This window comes from Callorhinus ursinus, unplaced genomic scaffold (assembly GCF_003265705.2).
Source record: "Callorhinus ursinus isolate GAN/ISIS: 27379988/994484 unplaced genomic scaffold, GSC_fseal_2.0 scaffold46, whole genome shotgun sequence".
NCBI classification, from domain to species: domain Eukaryota; kingdom Metazoa; phylum Chordata; class Mammalia; order Carnivora; family Otariidae; genus Callorhinus; species Callorhinus ursinus.
In genome coordinates, this window is record NW_027397108.1 from 9,932,510 (window position 1) to 9,940,263 (window position 7,754).

Consider the following 7,754-nt stretch of genomic DNA (forward strand, 5'->3'; position numbering starts at 1 on the left):
GGGGGATGGGCTGTCACAGTAGACTAGACCCAGGCCAGGGGGGATGGGCTGTCACAGTAGACTAGACCCAGGCCAGGGGGATGGGCTGTCACAGTAGACTAGACCCAGGCCGGGGACAGGCTGTCCTAACAGACTAGACCCAAACCGGGGGAACAGGTTGTCACAGATTAGAACCAGGCCAGGAGAATGGGTTTTCATCCTCCTGACACAGGCCAAGGGGGACAGGCTGTCACAGTATACTAGACTTAGGCCAGGGGACTGGCTGTCATAGCAGACTAGACCTTGGTCAAGATGAGAAGTTGGACATGTCACTGCTATTTCTAAGAAGAATTAAGGTACTACAGTTTCTGGATAATTTAATTAAAAAATCAAAAAGAGCAGCTACAAGTTATTTCTCGCAGACTTTAAACAATGACATCAGCTCAATTCTAAAAGGTGATCACTCACTTGCATGCCAGCATGCGTTCTTGACTCAGGGGAAGGAATGAAGTTACATGAGGCTGGGGGTGTGCTTGTTCCCTGAATACCATTTTAATCTATGTCCTGGCTCTCTGGCAAATGGCCCCCAATCTAAGTCCACCTCCACAGAAGTGTGCCGTATATGGGCCATCATGTCAAGTGTGATGGGGAGAAAGAGAGACAGAGAGAGAGAGAGAGAGGGGTAGACAGGGGCTGTGCTGGTGTCAGCAGAGAAGAAACCTGCAAAGCCGCTGAGGGCCTGTTAACTGACTGGGGGCCCCGGAGAGAAGGCAACAATAGGAGAGGCATGGGCTTCTGGCTGGGGGACAGGGGGAGAGCAGTCAAGCATACTGAGCTACCTGGAACCTCCAGCTGGAGCTCGGATCTAGGGGGGCATGCAGATTTTGGATTCATCAGTGAGAACACCATCATGTAAAGGGCAGGAGAGCTGAGAGAAACTGAGAACACTCACAGAAGCGAGAGGAAAATCAGCAGTGCTGGGAATGAATGGGGACGGAGACACTCCGGACAATCAGGCCACGCCCAGGCTCCTGAAAGCCAGCATCTGGGGGAGGCACCTCCACAACCACACTTGCTTAAAAAGAAGAAAAAAGCACCCTCCCCTGGGTATTCCACTGTGTGGGGAGCCCACAGAACCAATGAGAGGTAAGAAAGATAAGGACTGAAAAGCATGCAAGGAACCAGGCAAATCAGAGGCCATCCAGATAAAGACATCAGTGTAATCCAGTACACACCGTCTAGAAGGGAACCCACATCTCCAAGGGGAGGGCAGCACGCGAGCAAAGGGAAAAGATGGGTTATTCAACAAATGGCACAGGAGAGACTGGGTTTTCATTCGGGAAAGATAAAACTAGCTCCGTACCTTACGCCAAATAAATTCCAGATGGATCTGTGAAATGTAAGATGTGTACCAGAGGATGCCACGGGGAACGCTTTCACAACGTACATTGCATAACGTGCGCCTGACCATAGTCTATCACGCACATCATGATCTCTGCGATGCATGAGGTATAATACATTTCTAATTATGACACAAAACCCAAAAGCCGTACAAGATTGATAAAAAGGACACTAAAAAAGACCTGCATGGTAAAGTCAACAGGCAGGAAAAAACCCAGGAAAACAAATCCCTGCCATTTCTACTAAAGACAAAAGGACAATTTCCTTGAAATTTAAAGAGGTTCTAATAAAGAAAAGACCAACAACTCAACAGAAAGGGGCATAGAATATGGAGAGCTTGCCAAAAATAAAAAGCTTGCTTGAAGTAATGCTCAAGCTCACTCACCAGGGGACTGCAGCACCCTGAGAGGCACCTCCCACCAGCCAGGGGCAGCCACGGGCGGGGACACAGCGAGCTCGCACACCACTCAGAGGCGTACAAACAGGCACTCACATGCACTGATGTGGGGGCGCAGAGGAGGGCCACCACAGTATCTAAAGTCATCCCAGAGGCACACACCCTTTGGTCCACCACCAACCCCACTTCCAGGTTTCTAGTCCACAGAGAAACTCACCAACATGAAAGGCACACACAAGACCTTCCAGGGGCTCGTGATTTTTCTATGGACCTGAGAAACACCCACCTAAAATCCCAAACACTGCTTAGAAGCAAGACTCAGTGAAAAGCATCCTCAAGACCAGAGTGCTCCTTGCTGCTTTAGAGACAGGACCACAAGTCTGCGCCAGTCCTTGGGGACCACACAGCGAGTCCAGGCCCACTTCATTACGCCCTGATCACAGATTACAAGTAGCTGCTAGAGTATCAATTATGGGAAACATATTCAGTCTTGCCTTTGTCTTCACTCTGAAACCTCAGGCCTTGTAACTCAGAACAAAACAAACTGCATAAGAATGAACCTATTTTATGCCCATCCATTCAGTGTAAGAGTGACTGAATAAATTCTGGCTGTACTAACAAAAAAAGAAAAAAGAATTAACCTATTTTATGAAGTTCTTGATTATGGCTTTTCACCGTGACAGGAAGCAGCTCTATAACACGTTAGGTCTCTGCACATACAAAACCTCTGTGGGGCCTGGAGAGGAGCCACCTCGTGGACATTCATCTCTGCACTGCACACGTCAGGGCTAGAGTCCAAAATCAGAATCCCTGTGATTTGTAAACTCACTGGAGAGCTTGTGGCAACTGTTCTCAAAAGAGAACTGGTGTCTGAAATGGTGGTTTCTCAAAAAAATTAAAATTAAAAAGAAACAACCAAAGGATCTTTTTTTCTGAAATGTAATCTATCTAAGGCAAGAAAAAAAAAAGCACACTTATACAAAAACTATTTTTCCCTAGATGTAACAGAAATTTTTTGTTACTAACAGTCTCTGGGAGGGCAGCCACCAACTAAACAAACAAAAACGTCCCTTTTGCTAGCTTGCCTCTGAGGTCGTAAGATGCCTATGCTGACTTGTGGGGGAAAAAAATGTATCAATCCCAAATGTCCTCAGTCCGAAAGGAAGGTAAATGAAGTACGCAGGGCTGAGGGGGAAAATGGATAAAGTGAAGCTGGTGAACATCGAGCAGCGCAGAAACAAGGCGAACGCGGATGTTTGTCTGTAATTACGTTCTGTGTTAAGTAACCCCGCCACAGCACTCCGGAGAAGCTCCAGGAGACCTGCGGTTTCCACAGCTGCGCTCCAGAACAATGGGAGCCAGAGCTGGGGTGGAAGTGGGGTCGGACACAGCAGCACCAGCCCACACGAGGGCGAAGGGCAGGACCTGGGCAGGCAGCTCACCCTCCAGTGGGGCACCAGCAGCAGCGAGGGGCTGCACCACCACCAAGCAAACCTGCATCCCAGCACCCAGTCTCAACGATCATGTACCTCACCATAAAAAGAGGGCAGTCTGTGGGCCTATAAAAGCTGGCCCAAAACGAAGAATCCAGAATGCGTTAGGACATTAGCTCCTGCAGCATCATAAACAAAGCAGTGGAAGCAAAGGCAGCCAGACTGAGCTCAGACCGCAGGCCTGAGTCCATGGGCCAGGCCATCCTTAGCTGCCCGGAGCCCCAGTGCCAAAGGTGGAGCCACCGCTGTGCCTTGAGGTCACGGCTCCTCCTGCAACCATTAGCGATGAGGACAGCAGCCCTGGACAAAGTCCCTTCCCATGGGGTGCCGCATCACTCTCAGTGGCACCGGGCAGAGTTTCTGGGGAAAGGAGAGACCAGAAGGGGCCATTCAACCCTCACGTGACAACCAGCGCACAAACTACCAAGCTTCCACCCTTGAACTGCAATGATTTTCAGCAGCTCGCAGGAAACAATGCGACAGAGCCAGCTGTTGCCTGCCCTGGGCAAGCCCTTGTTAGCAGCTTACTCACAGAATCTGCCCCTCCCCGCCCCCCATCGGCCGCACGGTGCTTACCCTAGAGCACTCATGGTGAGGGTGACGCTGCCGCCGCGCTCCCACAGCCAGCACCCACTGAGGTCAACCTCATGAAGTTGTTCTGTTGTGATCCTCGTCATGAGGATTCTGAAATGCCAGGGTGGGGGCAGCTTCCCGCTACCCTGCCCGGCCAGAGCTGCCACTGCCACCCGGCTCCTTACCACGACACGGAGCCCACAGCACCCGGCCACGACTGTCAGAGCAGCGCGTTCTCTGCCACCCTCAGCCACGGCTCTGGAAAGCGGCCCCACGCACAGCACCCCGCATCCCCCAGGCGGGCTCTCATCACCACTGGGAGGTCCCTCAGACAGCCACACGTGGACGGTGCTCCAAAGACGATTGGTTAAGTGTTAGGTGTAAGAGATTAAAACAAGAGCCTGGTAACCACGAGGAAAAAAAAGTCTAAAAATAAGCACATGCAACAACCCAAGTGTCCATCCACAGACGAGGAGATAAACAAAACAGGGTCTATCCACGCAGTGAATATCAGTCAGCCCTAAAAAAAGCAGAGAAGCACTGACACATACTACCACAGGAATAAACTGTGAAAAGATGACGCTGAGTGAGAGAGGCCAGACACGGAAGGCCACACACCGTACGATTCCGCTTCCATGAAATGTCCAGGACAAGCAAACGCACAACACAGACAACTGGCTGTCAGGGGCTGGGAAGAGGGAATGGGGAGGGACCACAAACAGGCATGGGGTTTCTTTGGGGGGTGATGCAAATGTTCTGGAAGGAGACAGTGGTAATGGTTACACAACTCTGTCAGTATGTTAAAAACTACTTAAGTGTACACTTTGAAAGGGTTAATTTTACGATTTTTTAAAAAATTAAATCTCAAAAACTTTAAAAACCAAGCATATACCTATAACACATTACCGTTTACATAAAGAAGAGACTGCAAAGGGTAAAGTTAAACTTCTTCCAAAATTACGGCTTTTTACTTAACTGTGAAGAGAGTGAGGGTCCCCGGCACCTTTATCAGTAGCTCACACGGAACCCCGAAGAGCAGCGTACCTACGGCACCTGTCAGCTACTGAGCGCGGCCACACTACCGCGGTCTATCATCATCAGCTTTGCCGTGCCAACTGCTTTCCTTTTCGGACGTGAAAATGTCTATTTTACCTCATTCACACTCTTAAACACCTTCTGCTCGTCCTCTGAGTGGGAAGGATTATCAAATAACACAGTGAGGGTTTGAAGATGCAATTGCAAATCATGACTGTATCAGAAAATATCGTTGTAAGAACTGTCACTTTAAACAAAGAAAAAAATCAAACCCTTGTCTTTATCCCTAAAGGATAAACACAAAGCCTCTAAGCTCAAAGAGTTCAAAACGGAATAAAAACAGCTTACAAAAGAAATGCAAGCAGAGCTTTAATGGGGCTGTTTTCCCAAGAAGACAGTAAACATTAGATCCAGAGACCCTAAGAAGGGAAAACACTCACGGGAGGGACCGCCTCCAAAAGCAGCAAAGGGTGCATCAGGCCTTAACAGTAACAGAAAGTTACATGAATGAGACTGAAATTAGTTTAGCAGTGACAGAGGGAACGTGGGGAAAACTAGACATCACGGTTGCTCTTAAATATGGAAGCAATAGCCCTAAGGTTACTCACCATAACGTCATTATTAAGGGTCAGGCAGAATTCTCCAATTTCCCACGGATAAACAGAAAAAATTGTCAACTCCAAGCAACTACTCAAAAATCAATTTTAGAAAACAGGAACCCTCTGAGACATAAATATTTCACTCTGTAACAATGTGCCTTGCCGAAGTCAGCACTCCTCCATAAAAGCCCAGAGAGGATGGACCTGGCAGAGAAGGGAGCAGTCCCTGCACATCTGCTGGCTACAGCACGCGTGACCTCATGTAGCCCTCCCACAAGCCCAGGAGGTAACCTGCCATCTACTTCACAGGAAAACACCAAGAGGAGGCAGGATTCTGGCCAAGGTCACACAGCTGGCCAGTTCCGAGTGTGTGGGCAGGGGTGAGGCGGAGACTGGCCCTTTGCGGCATCAGAGGGATTTCTCACTTGACAGAAAGGCTCTCTTCTGAAGCGTATTTTGGTTCGAGAGCTAGCTCCTGCCCCACCAAAATAATCATCGCCATCTTCCCCTTTTATAAAGGGGTGAGTCCGTACACACAAGAGCTGCCCTCGAGAGCTGAACAGGAGCGGAGGAAGAACCCCACACGTTAGCGCACGGCATCTAAACAGAAGGCTAGCAGCACATGAAACTAACCATCAGGGACTGAGATCCCATGAACAGGTGATGTGGCACTGACACCCCAAAGCCGACTGAGTCCCCCACAGACAACCACACTGGCTAGGACACGGCTTTCCCTTTGTTATAGCTGGAATACTCTTTTTCTGTCCGGTGCACAACATGAGACTTACAGCGGCAGCTGAACACACATGTAAAAAGAAAACCAGTCTCGGAGCTCCACATCACCAAAAAAAGACAAGACACAGATTAAAACCCGTGGAAGTACCACAACCACATCTTAGAGAAAAACATTAAAGAAGAAAAGCCACAACCCAGAGTTGAGAGACAGCTTGAAAACCACCAGCAGCAAACCAGAGAGGACCCAGTGTTCCCTGAAAACAGCTCAGACACGGGAAAAGGCACGCAGCACTATGGTCCTGACTGCAGTCTCTTCCCCAAGGGTCCCAGTGTCATCTGAACACACGCCACACTGGGTCAAAGAAAAACCCTTTTCCTCGGAGCACCATTTTGGCACTGGGTCCCACGGGGCTGTGAAAAACGAGTTTGAGCCCCGAACATGTGGTGTTTACATAGTTTTGAAACATTTAGACAAAAGTTCACATTTCCAAGTGGATGACCACAAGGCCCTTCCTGTTTAGTTTGGAGACCGACACCCTGCGCCTCCCGGCCGACCCCGGATCTGCTCCCACAAAGGCAGGCGTCCCGCCTGCGTCCGAGGCTGCAGACGTATTTCTGTGCCTGTCACGGGAGCCAGGCTCCGCACCTGCCCCGCGGCGGCACCCGCCCCACCAAGGGGAGACGCAGGCCGTGGGCGACGCCGCACAGCCCCCGCGCCGTCCGCGAGGGCTCCCATCTCCACCTCGCCAGCAAGGCTTCCCTTCCTGCTAAGAAACGCCGGATTTGGAGAAATCGGGACGACACCAAGCGTAACTGATCTGACGCCCAAGGGCCCGATTAAGGGACAAAGGCCTCATCGCGCTTGCGGCCACAGGCGTGAAAGAAAGGCACACACCGGCGGCGAAGTCTGACCGGGTAGGCCTCCCCGGGGCCCCGGCGCCCCGCAACCTCCGCGACTGCCCACGAGGGGCTCGGGGGTGCGGGGGGACGCACCTTGTGGCAGGCGGGGCAGGTGGGCAGCGCGCTTTTGCCGCCGCCGCCGCCGCCGCTCAGGCTGCTCTGGATCTGCGTGAGCTCCTGGCGCAGCACCTGCTTCTGGTGGAAGCTGAAGGCCGGGTGGTTGGAGGCCATGGTGAAGAGCAGCAGGAACTCATCGCCCGTGCGGCCCTCGTTGAGCTGCAGCCCGTAGTTGTGGATGATGGAGTCGATGTGCGTGAGCGTGCGGTAGAGCACGCCCGCCGCCTCGCGCTGCTCCGAGCCCAGCAGCGCCAGCGACACGAGCAGCTTGCTGCGCACCACCTCGTCCGTCAGGTTGGTGAGGCTGCCCAGGTCAGCCGGGTTGTTGGCCTTGATCTCCGAGTCGCGCAGCGAGTGGTAGTCCTTGCGGGCCAGGTCCTCGAGGCACGAGCCGAGGAAGCGCAGCTCGAGCGGGATGCACAGGTCCAGCAGGCCGCACAGGAACTCCACGCGCTGCGGCGACGGCAGCTCCGAGAACCAACGGTACACGCCGTCCCTCTGCAGCGGGCAGCGCTTCTCCACCAT

The 7,754-nt window shown here is 51.8% G+C and overlaps 1 protein-coding gene across 2 annotated transcripts in view; it reads right to left on the minus strand.

Moving 5' to 3' along the window:
* The window catches only part of ZCCHC14 (zinc finger CCHC-type containing 14), a 56,068-nt gene extending 48,314 nt beyond the window's left edge, over positions 1-7,754 (minus strand). For both annotated transcript variants that reach the window (XR_012375217.1, XM_025860333.2), the window contains exon 1: positions 7,206-7,754. Coding sequence is in view for 1 of the 2 variants with exons in the window: in XM_025860333.2 (XP_025716118.1) it covers positions 7,206-7,754 (549 nt within the window). In the remaining variant the exon portion in view is untranslated. The remainder of the gene's footprint in view (positions 1-7,205) is intronic.